Source organism: Equus quagga, chromosome 2 (assembly GCF_021613505.1).
Source record: "Equus quagga isolate Etosha38 chromosome 2, UCLA_HA_Equagga_1.0, whole genome shotgun sequence".
Taxonomy (NCBI): Eukaryota; Metazoa; Chordata; class Mammalia; order Perissodactyla; family Equidae; genus Equus; species Equus quagga.
Genome location: NC_060268.1, coordinates 164,059,335 through 164,077,966, shown reverse-complemented (window position 1 = coordinate 164,077,966; position 18,632 = coordinate 164,059,335). Strand labels below are relative to the sequence as shown.

General features: G+C 36.5%; 1 protein-coding gene and 1 long non-coding RNA gene across 3 annotated transcripts in view; one reads left to right on the top strand and one right to left on the bottom strand.

The window, feature by feature from the left end:
* The first annotated feature begins 183 nt into the window (after window positions 1–183).
* Window positions 184–6,024, top strand: LOC124234887 (uncharacterized). Its single transcript, XR_006887434.1, has 2 exons — window positions 184–2,390; window positions 3,056–6,024. It is a non-coding gene; the product is annotated as an uncharacterized LOC124234887 (long non-coding RNA).
* Window positions 5,852–18,632, bottom strand: part of MXI1 (MAX interactor 1, dimerization protein) — an 81,100-nt gene continuing 68,319 nt past the window's right edge. For both annotated transcript variants that reach the window (XM_046652432.1, XM_046652433.1), the window contains exons 4-6: window positions 12,496–12,610; window positions 11,711–11,882; window positions 5,852–7,644 (exon numbers count right to left, since the gene is read on the bottom strand). In XM_046652432.1, coding sequence (XP_046508388.1) covers window positions 7,481–7,644; window positions 11,711–11,882; window positions 12,496–12,610 — 451 coding nt within the window. In that variant the 3' untranslated portion in view covers window positions 5,852–7,480. The remainder of the gene's footprint in view (window positions 7,645–11,710; window positions 11,883–12,495; window positions 12,611–18,632) is intronic.

Sequence of the window (18,632 nt, the reverse complement as noted above, 5' to 3'; positions counted from 1 at the left end):
TTAAATTTTTGGTAGAAGGGAAAAAGAAAAATTTTTCTTTCATGAATTTTATTCTTTTGGTAAGTTGAGGCTTTTAGGAGGATAGTGATGAGTGGCAGAATTCTTTATATTGCCCCTCTACCTCCCTCCCAGCCCAGGAGATCACTGTTTTTTTTTCCTATAAGTGATGGCCATAGGGTAGACAGAATGAAAGGTGAAGTATTTTTTTTAATACAAGACACAAATTACAGTAGAAAAAGGGCTACTTAACCTGAAAAACTTGTAAATTATATTAATGTTCTTGTTACCAGTGTAACAAACATCTTAAGAATGTACTGAAAATCAACAGTATCCTTAAAGGGACTGCAAGAGAACCCTTTGAATTAAAAACCATTTTTAAAGAAATTTGATATAATTGTGTTAGCACACAAAATGGTTTTTGGTGAGATTACCTTCGTACGTTGCAACAGTAGTTCACCTAGAGTGTGTTTGTGTGGGCAAGACTCTTGTACTAAGACTTGTGCCTTCTTTGACCCAGGGGCCTTATTTTCTGCATGTTAATTTTCCTGGAGGGTTTTGTAGTAGGAGAAAGAAAAAGGAATAAAGGTGAACGTATTATATAACACAGTTAAAAAAAAAAATAGGCATATAGCATGAGATAGGAGGCCTTGTGTCAAAGACCTGGATGTGACCCCTTGAAAAGTCCTAGTGTCAGGATGATGGTAGGGTCTCTGGACTTAACTAAAAGGACTCTTGGGGAGATAGAGTACCTGTCTCTCTCATAGTGTGGTACTGGAAGTAGAGCAGATGCTTAAATTGAAGCATGATACCAACAGTATTTTACAAATAAAGATGTTAAGCTCTCAACATTCTAAAACCAAATATAACTCTTGGTCTTATGAAACTTTGTTATAAAATTGAATGTATAGTTTCCCCTCTGTCAGGAAAGGAGACTTGAAGCTCTGAAACTAACGCATTGAACCATTAGTCATTTATGGCCCCCAAGTAGCTATGGTTGCATGTGTCTTCTCAAAACTTGACGGCTGACTGTTATTGACCATTTCAAAGAAAGAACAGTCCTAACACTCCCAAAATAAGTAAGGTTTTAAATTTTAATATTAATCACACATAACAAATGCTTTTTTAATTAACATTTAGAAAGGCCATATTGGAAGAGCAAGCACTCGGAGTCAGACTGCTGTTTGAATCTTGGCTCCCTTATTTATTACCTGTGTGCATAACTCCTGTTTGCCTCAGTTTTCTCAGCTGTAGAATGAAAATAATACCTATTTCATTAGGTTGGGAGGATGAGTGAGTTAATGTGTGTAAAGTGCTTAGTAGAGTAGCTGGCATGTGGTAAGCACTATAGAAGTGTTTACTGTTACTGTGCAGAGTGGTAATGGTGAGTATCTGATCTTTTTTCCTTAACGTGAACAATAACAATTCACATTATAATGGATATTAATGTCCACTGCTTATGATTTGAGGCCCCTAATTATAAATGTATTACTGAAATGTTAACAAATTACTAAAGTTAGATGTTAAGTACATTCTAGTAAAGGTTTAAATTTTTATATTAGAATATTTTAGGGCATGTTTCTTAATGGGAAGGGGATACAGATTATAATAAAATCACCCCTAATGCTTGTTTGAAATTAAAGGAGGGTTCCTGGATCTGGGTCCTACCCCAGACCTATCCAGGCCAAGGTATGGCTGGTTTTGAACAAACCACAGGTGATTCTGATAACACATCCCTGGCCAAGACCTATGTTTTAGGTTAAATGTAAAAGCAGTTTGATTGGTTTTTGAAATGAAGGAGCAATTACCTTAATAAGTGGCAGTTTTGTTAGCCCAATTATGAAGACTATTTATCAAACCAAAATGAAATGCATCTATTTAACAACTCATTTTTTTAAATGCTTGCTTTTGTCACAGTGAAGGATGTATATGTGTTTCAGTTAGAATGCAGTTGTAATGCTGAATGTGTCTGCCTTTAAAATAGCACAGGCAAACCATCAGGTAACATAAAAGGAAAATCATAGTTTTGTAAGTGGTATGTGTCTAGATTGTAATTATAAAAGGTGAACAGTAACGAATTCAGCTAAGAAATATTTTTAAACTTTGATTTGGCTTTTTGCCTCAACATGGATATTAACTGAAATGTAAAAGAAGAAAACCTATTAAAACCAACAAGATTTTATATTTGTTAAAATTTTTAGAGAGTTCAATAAATATCTGCTGAATTGCATTAAGTATTTGTATTATACTATGAAGCAACCAATTAGTATAAATGATAATTTACAAGTTCAACAGTAAACGTAAACATTCTTTATATCTAGGATTTTTGAGTTGCAAGTTAAACTGAATTTTCACTGCAGTGGAGAGGAAGAGCATAGCAGGCAAAATAACAGGTAATACTGTATTTTAAACAAACAAAAACCCAAGTAATTGAATCCCCTTATACTATAATTTTTTAAAAAGCATATCTATGTATATAGATGTGTTTTTAAGAAACAAGAGGTTCAGAAATCAGTATTGACATTAAGAATTTGTTTTCACCTAGCCAAAAGTAGTAAAAGAAAACGTAAGATGAAGGTGTTAGATTTCTGTGAGGTTCTTCAATTGCCTTTTCTGCCTTTCAGCTTATGTATAGAAAGGTGGTTCTTTTGTGTCCTTGGGTAGGGTAAAGCAGATCTGAGAATAACACTGGCCTTGTGGTAGTTGACAGCTGAACTAGCTAAAAATATCAAATTTTGGATACTTAAGTTATCTTTCAGTTCCCAGGAAATAAAAATTGGCAATTTACTTCCACCAAGCACCTCACAGTTCATTTTTACAAAACCAGTACAGATTTAAGTTACTGGAATTATTAAAATTGTAATTTGTGTTTCCCCAGTTGTCTTTCGTAAGAGAACAGCTAAAGCAGCCATGGTTATACTCAACAGAAAAGGTCTGCTTTTTGTTTGAAGAGCTCCTTTCTTAACTTGAGGCCCCAAATCATGGTTATTATCTTGCTGGCTCATGATTTCCCTTTCTTGGTGAAACTGATGTGCTTTTGTTTTTTTCCCTTTCAAAGCCCTGTACTCACTTTAACAATATGCAGTGAATTCCTGACCAAACAACAATTCAGGCTTGGAGGAACACTTGACTCTATGCTGGGAAAACTAGAGTTGAAGCCTGAGATGTGCAGCTAGGCTAGTCTTAATAGATGGTAATTGTCCAATTGTTACTGCTCAGAAGTATGCAGGAAATAGGAGTAAGGATCCCTTGGGTTGTTTTGCCCAGAGTTTTTCCCTCCAAAAGTGTTGTCAGGTTTAGTTGACCTAGCTTTCAGAGTAAGTGTGATGAAGCTGCTAATTTAGAAACAACTGGCTTAAATTTGTATTTTTTAATTTAGAAATATTTTATGTCTTTACAATGCTATTCTGTGCTCTGGTGTGAAAACCTAAAATAAATATCCCAGTCATTGCACAACCAATAAAGACTTTATGCATTCTTCCATAGCGAAGAGCTTGAGGAAATGGAAAAAATTCCAAAATTATAGGCAGTTAGTTGGCAGTACTTTAAAACAGCTTCCTTTAAGCCATTTCCCCTTATAATTTATGACTGTGTAGAAGGTAAAACAGAACCAAGAAGTGGTCAGCCAGTACATATTATTTTAAACTACACTGATTATTTAAAAGAATCAGATGCATTCCATGAGAACACTAGTTTCCTAATAGATATGGTACATGGGCCAAGATTTTTTTTCTTTGCAAGGCCAGCACTAAATATTAACTAGGACACTCACTTATTATGCAGTAATTACTATCAAGGTATAACATACTCAAGCTTAGTTTTTTTTTTTTTAGAAAGACCAGGTAATCACTAAAACCGATGATAGATCAATCTTATAAAGCCTTTATTTAAAAAATTCTATAGGACATCAAAAATGACTTCTTACAAAGTATAACCTGCCACGGAATTTTCTGAAAATGAACCATTTTATTTAATAGAAGTTTGTTCCTGCAAGACCCAGAGTCATAATAACTAAAATTCATGATTAAGGATGAAGAAATTAGAAGGTTGCATTCATCAGCGAAAGTAGAGTACAAACCTCTTAATTTCCTTTTGCGCTACAAGCTCCTAGATAGGGAGGGGGTTAATTTACATATATCGGTTTTAATCCTTACAACCTTTAAAGATAGAGGTAGTATTTGTAACAACTTTTCAGGAGGAAACAGGCTCCATGAAGAAATTAAGTAACTTGCTTAGGGTCCTTAGCAAACGTTAGAACTGGGATTTAAACATGACCAGAACCCTTGTTCTTCCCACATTATCCTGTTTTTGGTAGGGAGTATGTAATTTTTGAGGTGGAAGGATAATAAAAGAAGAAAGGGAAAAGGCAGCTAGTTGCTTCTTCAAGTGGAAGAAGAAAAACTCACAGAAAACCTTCCCCCAAGAGGCTAAACAACTTTCTCATGAGAAATGACCCAGGAAGCAGTGTGGCCTTGTTAGGAGCTTTGCCTCAGTAATCCTCACTGCCTTTTAAAATTCTTTTGTAATGCTAAAAGCTGTCATTGTCACGGGGACTAGAAAAGGCATTTCCACCAGAGTTCTCGTACCTATTCTAATCAGAAACTAGAGTCACAATGATTTGATCAGAATCTTTGGTAATAATATAGACAGAGATAGGATTTACCTGTACCTATTAATAGCTCATTCAGGCATTTTACATACAGGGTAGCTTAACTCAGGTTAATGAGGACTAAATGGGAACTTCTGGACTTGTTTTCAACTGGAATAATAGTGTAGCCAAAGGGATTCCTTAATGTTATTTGGAGAGCAGATAATAGGAATGACAAATAGCTTTGTGTCCTACCTGAAGCAGATTATCAGATACATTAAACCATCTGCAGTTAGGTTTACGTGGCATTATCAGTCAAGAAGGCACCTATTTAAATTATAGAACAGGAAACTGCAATGATTCAAACTGCCATTAATTCCAGACTACTGAAGTAGTATCAACATAGACATTTAGGAGTTAGTTGCCTCTCAAGGTGTGGAAGCTCATTCACATTGTTTCCTTCATAGAGAAGGGTGGTACAAAAAGCACTCGGGTATTCTTCATTCACAATTTTTATTTCTTGCAATTAACTTTTGTATCTTCAAAGTCGATTTGTCTTTTAAAAAATTAAAACTTCTTACTCATCATACAATCCACACCCTCCCCCAAGGAAAACAAACCCAGGGAAGGAGTAATTTAGTGGGCAGTTGAAATAGGTACTATAGGTTTGTGACAAAGGCTTCCCAGCCCACCATCCTATACACATACAACAAAATGGCAGCACCTCAAGTTCACCTGAATGAATTCCCAAATTCCAGCCCTAGGCAAGTGATGCAAGTGAATGCCATGGGAATAACAAAATGGAAGCTTAGTCACTGGCTTCCATTTCTTTTCCATGGTAGTTAGCAGAGTCTTCAAACTGTCTCACTTGGGAAAGTCAAAAGTAAGCAAGTATATAGAGCAACATTTTGACCCAGCCAGGAGTAATCATTAATGAAACCAGAAATAATTTACCTGGGCCACAAAAATGAATTTGTTTTATCATGTTTTTCATTAAGTCCCCAGCACCTGAAGTAGCAAGTTCTAATAATGGGCTTCTAAAGGCATGCAGTTTTCACATATCTACTTCAAAGAATTTCTTCCACTCAAAACATAGCACAATCAAGGATAAAATATTTTTGGAGGCACAGGAAGAGCACAAGAACAAGTAAGTATACGCTGATGCCTTGTGTATGACCAAGATGGTACACTTCATATATAGAAGCAGTGAAAGCTGTTAAAGTGCTACTTACAAAGGATAGTCTAACATTACACACACAACTCAACTCACTGCTAAATATGGTTGTCTTTATTTTCTTTTTCCTTGCCCAGCCCTATCTAAAACAAAATAAAACTACAGGACTGAAATTAACAACCCATTAAAATCAGCAATAAGTTATGAAAATCATAAAGCTTTTTTTTTTTAAGTAATTAAGGGTAGTTAAATTATTTAAAGTATACAAAGTCCAAAGATCCAGGGGTAAGGTCTCCAAGAAGGCTTCCTGGGGTAAGGGAGAGGGCCAGGGGGAAACCTTGGAGTTTGAAAGACAAAGTGAACACATGACATCAAAGTGCAGGCTAGAAATTTCACTTAAAAGAAAATAACGTTTCTGAAAATATTGATAAGAGCAACAATAGCACCTGCACAGCGGGATTGTGAGGAAGAGAGAGACAGCCCGTAGGAGAACGGAAGCAAATCTTTACATTAAAATGAGACAAGTGCCAAACTTAACTATGTTAACTATGATAGTGTGTCTATTATAGATATCAGATGGTTAAAAGCTGGTAAAAGGTAATGATTCTAAAACAAAACAAAAACAGCATTGACCTTTTTTCTACGTAGCCCAGACCTCATTTATTTTGTGCACTATAAAGAGTGAGGTGTGAGGTGTTATCATTATCAAATGCTGCATCAAAATAGATGATTTTTTCCCATGTGTTTTTCCACTATAAAAGACATCTATGTTTTTATGGACAAGCTTTAAAAAGATGTCATTTTGGTTTTCAACACATACAAACAGTTATCAAAATCTGAAATAAAAATGCTGCTGTGGCTCAGACCTTGGCCTGCTAATCTGCGTGCACAACTCTTCTGGCCCACGCAGACACAGAGGCATGTGAAGCTTTTTCCTTCTGGCCCCTCAATCCAAACTCAGGCCCTGTGTGGTAGAGGCTGTCATGTACAGACTGCCCCATGCTGCCCAAGAGCCTAAGAGCAGCTGACTGTTGAGCTGGCGGTTGGGTGCCCTAGTGCTAACAATGCAGGATAAGGTTAGCTTGCTTAGCATGGAATCCAACAGAAAGCTGAGCTGCATGATGATCCCTTTCAAAAGGCTTCATGGGAGTCTCTCCTTTGGCAGAGCATGAAATGAGCTTTTTTTTTTTTTTTTTAAGAATTGATCATCCACAGGCTTCATGATAAGCTGTCCCAGGCTGAGTTTTAATAGCTCTTTAGCTATCCAAGATTAATGCCTGATTATCTTGTCTTGTCATTACTATAGGTTTGATTTTGTTTGTTTTTAGGACCATAAAGCTCAGGAAGGGTTCATAATCCCAACCTTAAGTGTGTTTACTCAATGCGGTATGAGCAAACTAGAAAAGAAAAAGAGGATGGAATCTCCAATGTCCTCTTTCAAATCAACTAAATCAAATAAAGAAAACTTCACACAAGTTTTCTGCTGCCATTAGAAATTGTGATTTTCAAATATGAATATTATGAATATTTGTTCTGCTGGGGAGGCTCTGCCCCACTTTTTGCTAAGTATTTACTTAAATAGAGGTCTTTTGACCCTTTTGTTCAAGTATAGTTTTGTTTAGTTTTAAAGAGGAGACTGTATCATGAACCCAATTTAGGAGATTGTTTGGATTGAATTGGCCCAGTGAATATTTTGCCCTGCACTGTTGTCATGCTGGGTTCTAGGAAGTGAACGAAAGTTTGACACTGGCACTGGAGTAACCCTCGTCACTCCCAATACTCTGCAGGCTGCTGTGGTCATCAATGTCACTGATGCTGGTGGTACTGATATTGTCCACTTCTCCATGGGAGAACTCTGTGCTTTCAACATCCACTTCAATCTCCTCTGCCAAAGGAAAAAAAGGAAGAACATTAGTAATCTAGTATATGTGCATTTTCAAAAACTAACAAGGCATGTGGAAAAGTGATTACATTTTGTAGTATAAAATAATTGTTATACAAGCTTATTATCAGTGATCTCTGGAGAACAGAAAGAAAGGTGAAGAGACACAGGGATATATTTTGCAAACAGGAATGTCTGGTATACACTGGTGGTCTCAATTTAGGCAGCAAGTTTACTTAAAGCCTTTGACGCCAGTCCGTCTGGACCTCCCACCAAAATCACTTGGCCTATTTGGGAATTAGTGCTTAATATTATAAGATCCCAACCCCAAGTGGTTTAACGACATCTGTTTTGCATTTAACTAGAAGCTAATTCTCAGTGATATTTATTAATCAGAGTTGCCTTAAAGGGGGAAAAAAAAGCATAAACTTAATATAGGTAAACTAGAAAATTTATCCATCCAGGCCTTTGGTGGTATCATTCTACAGATGGTTATACAGACTTCTAGGATTCAGTAAACAAAATAAGCTAGTCATTATAAAGTAGACTCTGAGAGATTTGTCTTCAATTTTCTTGCATCAACTATAGCTTGAAATGAGGGCCTGAGGCTTAAAAGTCTTTGGATTATAGTGAGATCTACAGTAAAGATTATAGTAAAGGCATTTGAATGGTGGTATTTAACTTTACTTCAAAAACAAGCATGAAAAAGAAAGACCCTAAATGCATTTATGACCCAGCTATCCATAGATATCTTAACTGTTAAATACTATATCTACAATCACCAATAATACATAAAAAGCAATAAACATTTTAAAAAATAAAAAGCACTTGAAAAATTGTTTTCTCCCGTAACAGAATGAACTCAAGATTCTTCAGTTTTCTTAAAACAAACTCAAAGCCTGATGTTTCATATTTGGCACTGACTTTAAGGATTCACACTGATCACAACTGCTTTAGGAAAAGTGGATTCTTGCTGAGCCTAAGAAGACAGAGTAAGTTATTTCAAAGAGTATAATTTTCAAAAGGGCTTGTTCCTTCAAAAAGTTTTAGAGGTCTGTTTTTAAAATGCAGGCAGCTGTCCAAACAAGCTGTACAAATAATCCTATGAATTCATAACTATTTGTTTCATATCCATAATGCTTCACAGCCTATTTAGTGTTTCCCAGTATCACAGAACACTCATCCAACCTACAATTAGGAAATAAAATCGAGATCTATCCAACAGTGCATGCTGAATTCAATCAAAACAAAGTAAAATGAGAGACTGCTCTAGCCCCATGGACTAGAAAAGAACACTGGGAAAGAGGGCCACCAGATAAGAACAAGAATGGTACTAGATAAGGTACAAGCACACTGAGAGTACTAAAAAGATGAGAACTATTGTGATAAAGATGCATCCTCTCTGAAATTTGGAGGTGGGATGGGTACAAAGAGGAGAGAACAGCAGGAAGTGGACTAAAGCATGAAGACCTGACAAGGTCACACAGCTAGTAAGCAGCAGAAGAAAAGACTAGGACCAAGGTCTGCCTCCTAATTCAAGGTTATTTCTGCGACACCTCACTGTCACTCATAAATGTAGCATGTCCTTGAGGTTCTTGCTGCTGCCTCTGGTGAATTTTTGTTCTTCAAAGCTGAGTGCCACATAAAAACAAACTTTTACATAGCAAAACAACAACAACAAAAACAACAAACCCAAGGACTCCTAGGGTTGTGTTAAAAGGGATCAAAAACCAATGTGAAAGTCTCCTACAGAATATGGGAAATTTGAGTATTAAAAAGAATGACTGCAATGAAGTGGAATGCATTCAATACATGAAAACATATGAGTTCATAAGATAATCAAAAACCAACAGCAAAACAAAACACCTTGTTACCTCTGGAGGTTGCCACAGCAGCAACTCATTGTTCAGAAAATAGATAAAGCAAAACCCAAAAAAACCAAGCATTTATCCCATCTTCCCTGTATGGACTTTTACTTCAGGGCAACCAAAAAGCTGACGAGGAAATGTTCTTTATAGAAGAAAAAGTTGATAAATGCAAGAAGAATGACAGAATTCAGAAATAACTATTTTATAACACCTAATGAAATGAAATAATGATCAGGGCAACAATCATCAATGATTGCTAAAACTATTAAGTGAAAGGTGGATACATTTTCATAAATGTATCAAGATGACATCACCTAAACTCACTGACCAATGTTATCACTAGAGTGAGACAACTAGACATAACACTGATGCAACAGGAAGTACACAATACAACCTATGAAGTATTCTTGCCTCAAAAAAAGAACTTGAATTTAATCAAGCCACTAGACCTACCAACCAGTTTACAGGAAAGACGGGGGACAGAAGAACATGTTAAATAACACCATGAGGATTCCATTAGTCAAATCTAATATGTGAGAAATTCTATAAGAAAAATGACCCAGTTTCCCAGTTTCTACAACAAATAAATGGCACTGAAAAAAAAAGTGGGGAAGGGAAACTATTATAGATTTAAAGTATCTTAAAAGACACAAACAAATGCAATGTGAACTTTGTTTGGATTCTAATTCAAACATACCAATGGTAAAGAGCCATTTTTGAGAAAATCAGAGACTGGGTATTAGATGACATTAATAAATAGGATTATGTGATTTTATTAATTTTGTAGGGTATTATAATAATAATATTGTGATGTTTTCATAGTCTTTTTTATTAAAGATAAATACTAGGGACAAAATGATAATATTATCTGGGATTTGATTTAAAATATTCCAGAAAAAGTGGTGAGGCTGAGGGTGGTGGTGAATAGATGAAAGAAGAATGACAGAATGTTGATAGCTGTTCAAACTGCATGATGGGTACATAAGTTCATTATTGTACTTTTGTGTATGTTTGAGAATTTCCATAATAAATCAAAATAAGAAATTCTATAAATTTTCTTTTTTTGTTTTAGAATCCTTAAGATCTCATCAACTCTATTTTCCCAAATGTAAAACTTAAAATCACCAGAGTTCACCTCTGTGATCTTTTACTGTGGTATGAGGCCTGATGTGGTGAAAGCAATACACGAATAGATCAGTGAAATTCAAACAATTTCTTTTTTGGCTGATTTTTCTTCTTTAATTCTGCCAAAGACAAATATTCTGGGACAGATGGAAAGAGAAATGAGGGGTGTGATACTTTAAAATACAGATATAAAAATTAACATCACCAGTAATAAAATATATCATCATATATCTTCCTGATACAATGAATTAAGAAGGGCACAACATCACTTCTGTAATATTTCTTCCCCCAAATGTATAACCTCAATCTAACAGAGAAAACATCAGACAAACCCAAATTGAGGGACACTGTATAAAATAACTGGCCTATAGTCTTCAAAAGTGTCATGGTCATGAAAGAAAGACTGAAGAACTATCTAATGCAATGTGGGGTCCTACATTGGATCCTGGATCAGATAAAGGATATTATTGGGAAAACTGGTGAAATTTGAATAAGGTCTATGGATTAATTGTATTGCGTGAATGTTAATTTCCTAGTTTCACTAACTGTATTACGGTTACATAAGATGTTAATATTAGGGGAAATTTGGTGAAGGGTATATGAGAACTCTACAATTTTCTACAGAAAATTTACAACTTTTCTGTAAATCTAAAATTGTTTCAAAGTAGAAAATTAAAAATACATACATATATAATCAAGAAAAAAAGTTCTATGCAGTCATGCACCACATAACAATGTTTCAGTCAACAACAAACCACATATACAACAGTGGTCCCATAAGATTAGTGCCATATAGCCTAAGTGTGTAATAGGCTATACCACCTAAGTTTGTGTAAGTACACTCTATGGTGTTTGCACAATGACAAAATCACCTAACGACGCATTTCTCAGAATACATCACCATCATTAAGCAATGCATGACTGTAGTTCATACAGGCATTGTTAGACAATGATGTGACTACACAAAATTTAGAATGATACAGTGTTGGCCAAAAAGAAGCAGCAAATACAGTGACTCCCTAAATCCAGATACAAGGATGCTTAGTATTTCATTAGGGAAGAAGTACACTGCCTACCTCGCTCTGAATCAGAACGATCTGAAGAAATAGTGGATCCAATGCTGTCCATTCGTATTCGCTCCATCTCCTGAGGACCCTGCAGCTGTTCCAGTCGCCGCTTTAAAAATCTCTGTTCTCGTTCCAAGTTCTCTAGCTGGTGCTGGCTCTTCCTTTCAGCTTCTTCAAGTTTCTAAAATGATAAAATGATATTTAAGTTTGTATATAGTCCAATACAAACAATAAAACTGATTTGTACCTAAAATATCAAAAGTTTTCGTCTTTGGCAGAGAAAACATGAATGAATATACAAGTATGTGTGTGTGTATAAAAACATACATAAATACATATTTTTAAACATCAAAAATAGTTCTTCACTTTTTTGTATGTGTAATGAATGCTACATTACTAGAACAGTATGGAATTTTTAAAGTCTGTAAAGTTATCTCCACAAAAGAGACACTTGCTCTGTAGTCTAGTTTGATGGAAAAATACTGAGGGACACAGCCAAATGAAGTCACCTCCACCAGAGGGCACAACTGCCTTTCTTCTGGGTGTCAGCAGAGTAATTGTTATTTTCCTAGTATTCCCAGCTCTTCAAATGGCCATGCTGTCAAACAATTTAGTTTAATCAGGTTACGTTGCTCCCATCAGATTCACTGATAAGTTTTTAGAAAGATTTCTCTTGAGGTCAGTTATTAAGGAGGGCATGGTGAGCTAGCTGATGTATATGAATAGGAATCATTGCTTATAATGAATCTGGGACTGAGAGAATCAGGTGCAAATATGAAAGCAAAAATTCTCACCTTAATGTGTGCTTTGGCTTTGTTGAGCAAACCAAGTGTTGTGTGCCTGGTGCAGTCTGGTCCTAGTGGAATCAGAACTTTTAAGCGTTCTAAACACAGGCGCAGATGAGCTCGTCTAAAAAAGACAAAAAAGTCAAATTAGCACAGCCTGAATATTCCACTAGAAACATCCTAAAACCTGTTTTTTAAGACAAATAATTATTTATACATAATTCAGTCTATAACTATGTTATACTCCTAAATCTTCAGTTTCAAAGTATCTGCAAGTGCAGGCATGCCTACTGATTTTCAGTCTCTGCCATTTCTGTTGTACTCTGGAGACACTGGTCATTTCATATTATTATCCCCAGTGGTAATCTCTGTCAGGGATGCTTTAATTTTTAACCTGCCCCATAAACTGTCTCAATTGTACTAATGTGGAAGTAGGAAAGCATACTAGGGCAATTGTATTTGATTTTGAATGCCTAAAACCACAGCCTGGAGTAGGGGTTTTCAGCAGGGGTACCCCAAGGGAGTATAAAACGTTCACAAATTTCCATTTCCTCCTTCCCACTTTTTACACACACATACACCCCTCTCTACAACTGTAGCGATCCTACAGTGTTACATGTTATTATGTATTAGGTTGAACCATATGAAATTTCTGATATTCAACCATTTCTCATTTATATGAATGGCAACTTCATATGACCCAACATAAAACAGAAACAGTAAAATTCTGTGACAACCTAGGATAGTGTTAGGCAAAAGATACTGGCCCTGTCATCAATTCTAGCCACTGAAACAACAGCCCATACAGCAGTCCCCTGCTTCCTAATATTTAAGGGTACCAGTTCGTTAGCTTTTAATTTTTATTTCTCTCTCTCTCTTCTCTCTTACTACCCACCTCCGATTTTCTACACATGGAAAAAAGCCAGGTGACAAAATTCTTTACTAAAAGTCACTGTATTCTTTAATGCGTCCATCTTGTAGATAAATTAGGGGAAATTTCTCCTGGAAATACTAGCAGAGAGCCTCGTGGATTTACCTTCCCTGTACCCTAAAGAAACTATGATCACCATGAGAGTTCTGGGTACATAATTCCACTCTAAAAGAATACCAGTCCACATCTTTGGTCCTGTGCCTCTTAAGGCATAACAAAATTCAGTAGTTAATAGCGGATCTGAAAAGAATACCCATAAATGTGTTCATAGTTTAAAGAGCTATAACAACTTTTAACAGCTGTCTCAACTTCACCGGGAATAAACACATCCTCCATTTTCTCCTCAAAGAGTGCCAAAATGGTTTTATTGGCTCATCCACCAAACTATGCTTTCTCTGCCTTGATACACAAGAAATAATGTCAAGTGAAATTCTCAAATACTAGCAGTTTGAAAGAAGGGTAGGAGAAGGCGATAAACAGCCAATTATGTCACTGACAAGCAAGGATGATTAAGGGTAGTAAGGTCAAGAGGTTTGGCTGATGAACTGTCAAAATTCTTCCAGTACCTGCTAGCCTACCTATACTTAAATGTTCATTAGTATTTCTATTCTAAATTTCCATTCTCTTTATTGAATTCAGTAACTCAATTCTAATAATTGGCTCTAGGCTGAAATCTGACATACCTGATGTGGATAAACAAATTTTGTTAATTTTCACCAAATGAAAGGCATATCAATAGATTCCCCTTAATGAGATTTAACAATTTTAAGGTCACTCTTCTCCCCTGTTGTGCTACCCAAAATCATAGAGCCTTTAGCAATTTTTTTTTTTTTGCTGAGAAAGATTCCCCCTAAGCTAACATCTGTTGCCAGTCTTCCTCCTTCTTTTTCGCTTGAGGAGGATTAGCCCTGAGCTAACATCTGTGCCAATCTTCCTCCACTTTATATCTGGGTCGCCACCACAGCACGGCTGACAACTGGTGTAGGTCCATGCCAGGGATCTGAACCCGCAAACCCAGACCACCAAAGCAAAGCATGCTGAACTTAACCACTACACCATGGGGCCAGCCCCCAAAATTTTCATTTTTAATTGGAAAACCTTAGATGAGGATTCTCACATGCTCACAGCACTCTTGCTGAGAAGACTAAAAACAAAAATCCACAGTAAAAAGTACCTGTAAATTCTTCATTAGGATTATTATAGCATATGCCTAACAACTGCACTCAAATGATATGACTGGAGGGTGGAGAGAGAGACTGGTGGTTCTCTTGCTAATAATTAGAGGCTCCCAAGGGGGCTCTGAATTCGGTCATCTAAAAAAAGTTAACAAAGCAACTAACTAGTAAAGTTAACATGTTGCCACAAGAATAACTTGTCAATTTTGCTTAAATTACTTAACCCCAGAAATTCAGTGTATATATAGGAAATATCTTCTACTTTAAGAAACTTCAGAATGACCCCTTACTATAGTTTCACATCAAGGAAAAAAGAGGGTGGGTCAATTTTCTGTTTTATGAAATCTAAGTTAAAGTCTTACTAAAATCTAAGTAGAAATCAACTAAAATAATATTAAAATGTCTATTTTTTTCTCTTTTTTAAATCATTCAGTTGTATATTCATTACGTAACTTTTATGTACTCAGCAATGTCCCAGACGCTTGAGTGAGAAAAGTAAAAAAAGAAATGTAAACTAAGAGTTTATAATCTAGACTACAGAATGAAACATATTGTTTTGTTTCATTGGGTTCATAATGAAATGAGTCATACAGATATCAAGGGCAAAAGAATCTGAATAAAAGGAGAGACTGTAATTGGAGGGGGGAGACATATAAAAGAGGTTGAAACTTGACTTTGGACTTGAAGGATACTGAATTTGTCTATGAAAAAGCACGGATTTTCAAAGTTATTAAAAGAAGAGTACAGGACTCAAAGTTCATATATTGGGACCAAGTTTAAATCTAAAATTAGAAATGCCTTAGTTTTCTTTATTCAAGGGAAAACAACTGAGTTGGAATTCTCTAAGAAAATATCAGCCAAGTTAGCAGTCTGGTGATCTGCAACAACACTGTCAAATCAGGAGCAGCCCAGGCCAAGGAAGTCAAGGCATAAGTAACGCCTAAACGAACAGGGAAGGCAGACTGCCCTCTAAAATACTTTTTATTAGCCACTATTAAACATTTCTTCAGTCAAGTAATTATAAGTTTGCTCCAAAATACAGCTTACACCAAGAAAACATACCCTGAGATATCATGTCTCACAAAGGCCAGTTATGCCATTTTCCATATTTTGTAAATACGATCCTCCAAAAAAGACAACAGTACAAAGGATGAATGATGAATGATGTCCTCTGCTCTCCTGTGGGGAAAGGTGTATCTGTGGGAGCCAAATGTCATTTCCTCCAGTTTTTCTACTTGTAAGTGAATCAGGCATTTGAAGAGCAGAATAACCAAGGGTTAATGCCCATTGAAGGACAGCAGCTGACCAATGGGGAGCCACACTTTTCAAAGTCGCCACCCAAATACTGCACACAGTTTTCCACATATGCCACTTTTAGGTAAATACACCCTTCCAAGAGTAGTGGATACCCTATGACTGTAAACTGGAAAGTTAAATCAGAAAATCCATTCTCCTTGATGTGCAAATTTTTCTCTCCAGTAAATTATTGAAACAAACATCCCCAAATTCTTCTTCCCTTACAATGGTGCTGTGCTGCTCTCTACCCTTACCCCCATCCCTGCTAGTAACCAGATTGCAAGCTTAACCACCAACGACCTAGAAAAGGCGTATCTTTTGATGCCATCTGGTCCTTTCTTTTCTTTTCTTCATTCTCATGTGACTGGTGGCTCAGGAGCCTCCTGTACGGGATTGCCAAATCATGGGCTGTAAGATATTGGGGGAAGAAAAGAGGACAAGAGACAGAGAAGAAAAAAGCTTGGTTTGATTTGAAAATCCTTATGCACTGAGAAAAAAAATTGCAAGTATCACAAGATGATGTTTTCCAAGTCTCCAAGAAGTGGAAGAGCTGACACAGAGAAGAAGGATTCATGAAAGGCATGGTCCTGTATCTTTAGTCAAAGTAGGAAAAGCAGATTGGGGACAGTTAAGGCTGCTGTTCTGAATATTCTGATGAACACTAGACTAACAACCAATAGAAAAAACCTGACATTGTAAAATTTATGGAACTAAACTTGATGGAAAATGTGAAAAAATTTTAGCCCCCTAGTTAGCATTTACTTAACTTTTCACAACACATGGGTAGCTCAACGAAAACTATAAAATCCTTCCTAATTTAGCATGAGTGACTGTGATGCAAAGTCAGGATGAGACACTGCGGTAGGAAGCACCCTGTGAGAAAACTGGAGTCTCCTTGCTGAGAGGGAGGGAACAAGAAAATGGAGAGATACTAAAGTACTTTTATTTTCAAAGACACTTTGAGGTCTGTTTTAAAATGAGATTTAAAAGTGGGTTTTATCCAGGGGAAAAGAGACAATTCCCAGAGACTAACCCTGTTAGAAAGAAGGTCCTATCAAAATTACCCACACCTTCACAAAGGGCAAGCCCCTTGTGGGAAAAGGAACAATTAGAGACTATCTGGCTTTTATTTTGGTAGATTGGGATCATTTTTCCCCGAAGGAACCAATGCTGCTTTTGGTTTCAAACCTTGTAAACTCTACTGCCGAAATGAAATATCGCAGAACATGAGGGGATATGATTTTGCTATAAAATGACCCCTCCTAGTAGCTGCGATATTTTAAAGCATAGGTATATCAACCACAAGCACACATTGTTGAGGGAGGAGAGGGGAAAGAATTCGCTTTCAGAAAAAAAACTGCAAATATAATAAGATGATGTTTTTCAAGTCGTGTCTCTCTCTCTCTCTCTCAACTCTAATCCCTCTGCCCAACAACAAGAAATTTAACCCCTGCCTGGCCTCACAAACCCTGATGCCCTTGGAGGCATGGTCCTTCATTGGAACTTGCTTGTATTTCATTCCTCCACTACAGGATACCAAGACTTTGCCAAGTAACTAAATCAAAATGGAAAACAAGTCAAGTGATAGGGACAGTACTTGTATTTTCCTCGGCTGGATGTTACGCAATGGGCTGAGAGTCCTCCCTTGAGCCACATTCTTCAAAGCTGCAGTGGCTTGTGGCCAGGTTTTCCAACTCCCTACACAACACTTTTGTACATGACAGCAGCTAGCTGCTTATCCTACACATTTTATATTCCAATGCTTCTCTAAAATTTAATGTGTTGAGAATCTTCTGAAAATCTCCAAAGTTACTCCCTCCAAAAATCTGCCTGCCTCCTTTTCTTATGAAAAATGACATTAAAAATGGAGCCAGATATCAAGCACATTCATGCTACTCATGAATTTTATTTACAAAACCAAATATCATGTTCAGCTTATTCTGTTTGTGAAATAAGAAAGCTTAGACAAGCTATTCCCATAAAATGGCATACAATTATGTTTCACTTCTAACTTATATATTACCTACTTCACAAAAAATAAACAGACAATAACAAAAGTAACTCCCAGGTAGTAACTTAGTAAGTGGCATTTCCCTAGCATCAGACCTGGTTGTGGTATCATGAGGCTTAATGACAACAAAATAAAAACTTAGGAGAGAATAGCTTGGACACTCTTCTCACTTTTCAAAAAAACCTGCTTTTATTAATATTCCTCTTTTTTTTCTTTTTTACAACTGTTGCCAATCTCCTTCCCCCCCCCCCCCCCTCTTCTCCCCCAAACCCCCAGTACACAGTTGTATATATTTTAGTTGTGGGTCCTTCTAGTTGTGGCATGTGGGACGCCGCCTCAATGTGGCCCGATGAGTGGTGCCATGTCTGTGCCCAGGATCCGAACCAGTGAAACCCTGGGCCACCGAAGGCGGAGCGTGCAAACTTAACCACTTAGCCATGGGGCCGGCCCCTCATTAATATTCCCCTTAATTCAATTTGTATCTTGTAAAATAACCAGATAGGAATATTAACACGTATTATAATGAAGTTGCAAATTATATGAATTATATATACTATATAATATTATAATAATATAAATTATTCTACAGTCACATTGTCCACCTCAGCAATAAAGGGCTCATCCATACACAAATAAGAAATAAAATCAGTAAGGTTGAGACACACATTATTCACTCTTGGAAGATTTTTTTTAAATCGCTTTCTCCCAATAAAATCTTAGTTCTTATGGTAGG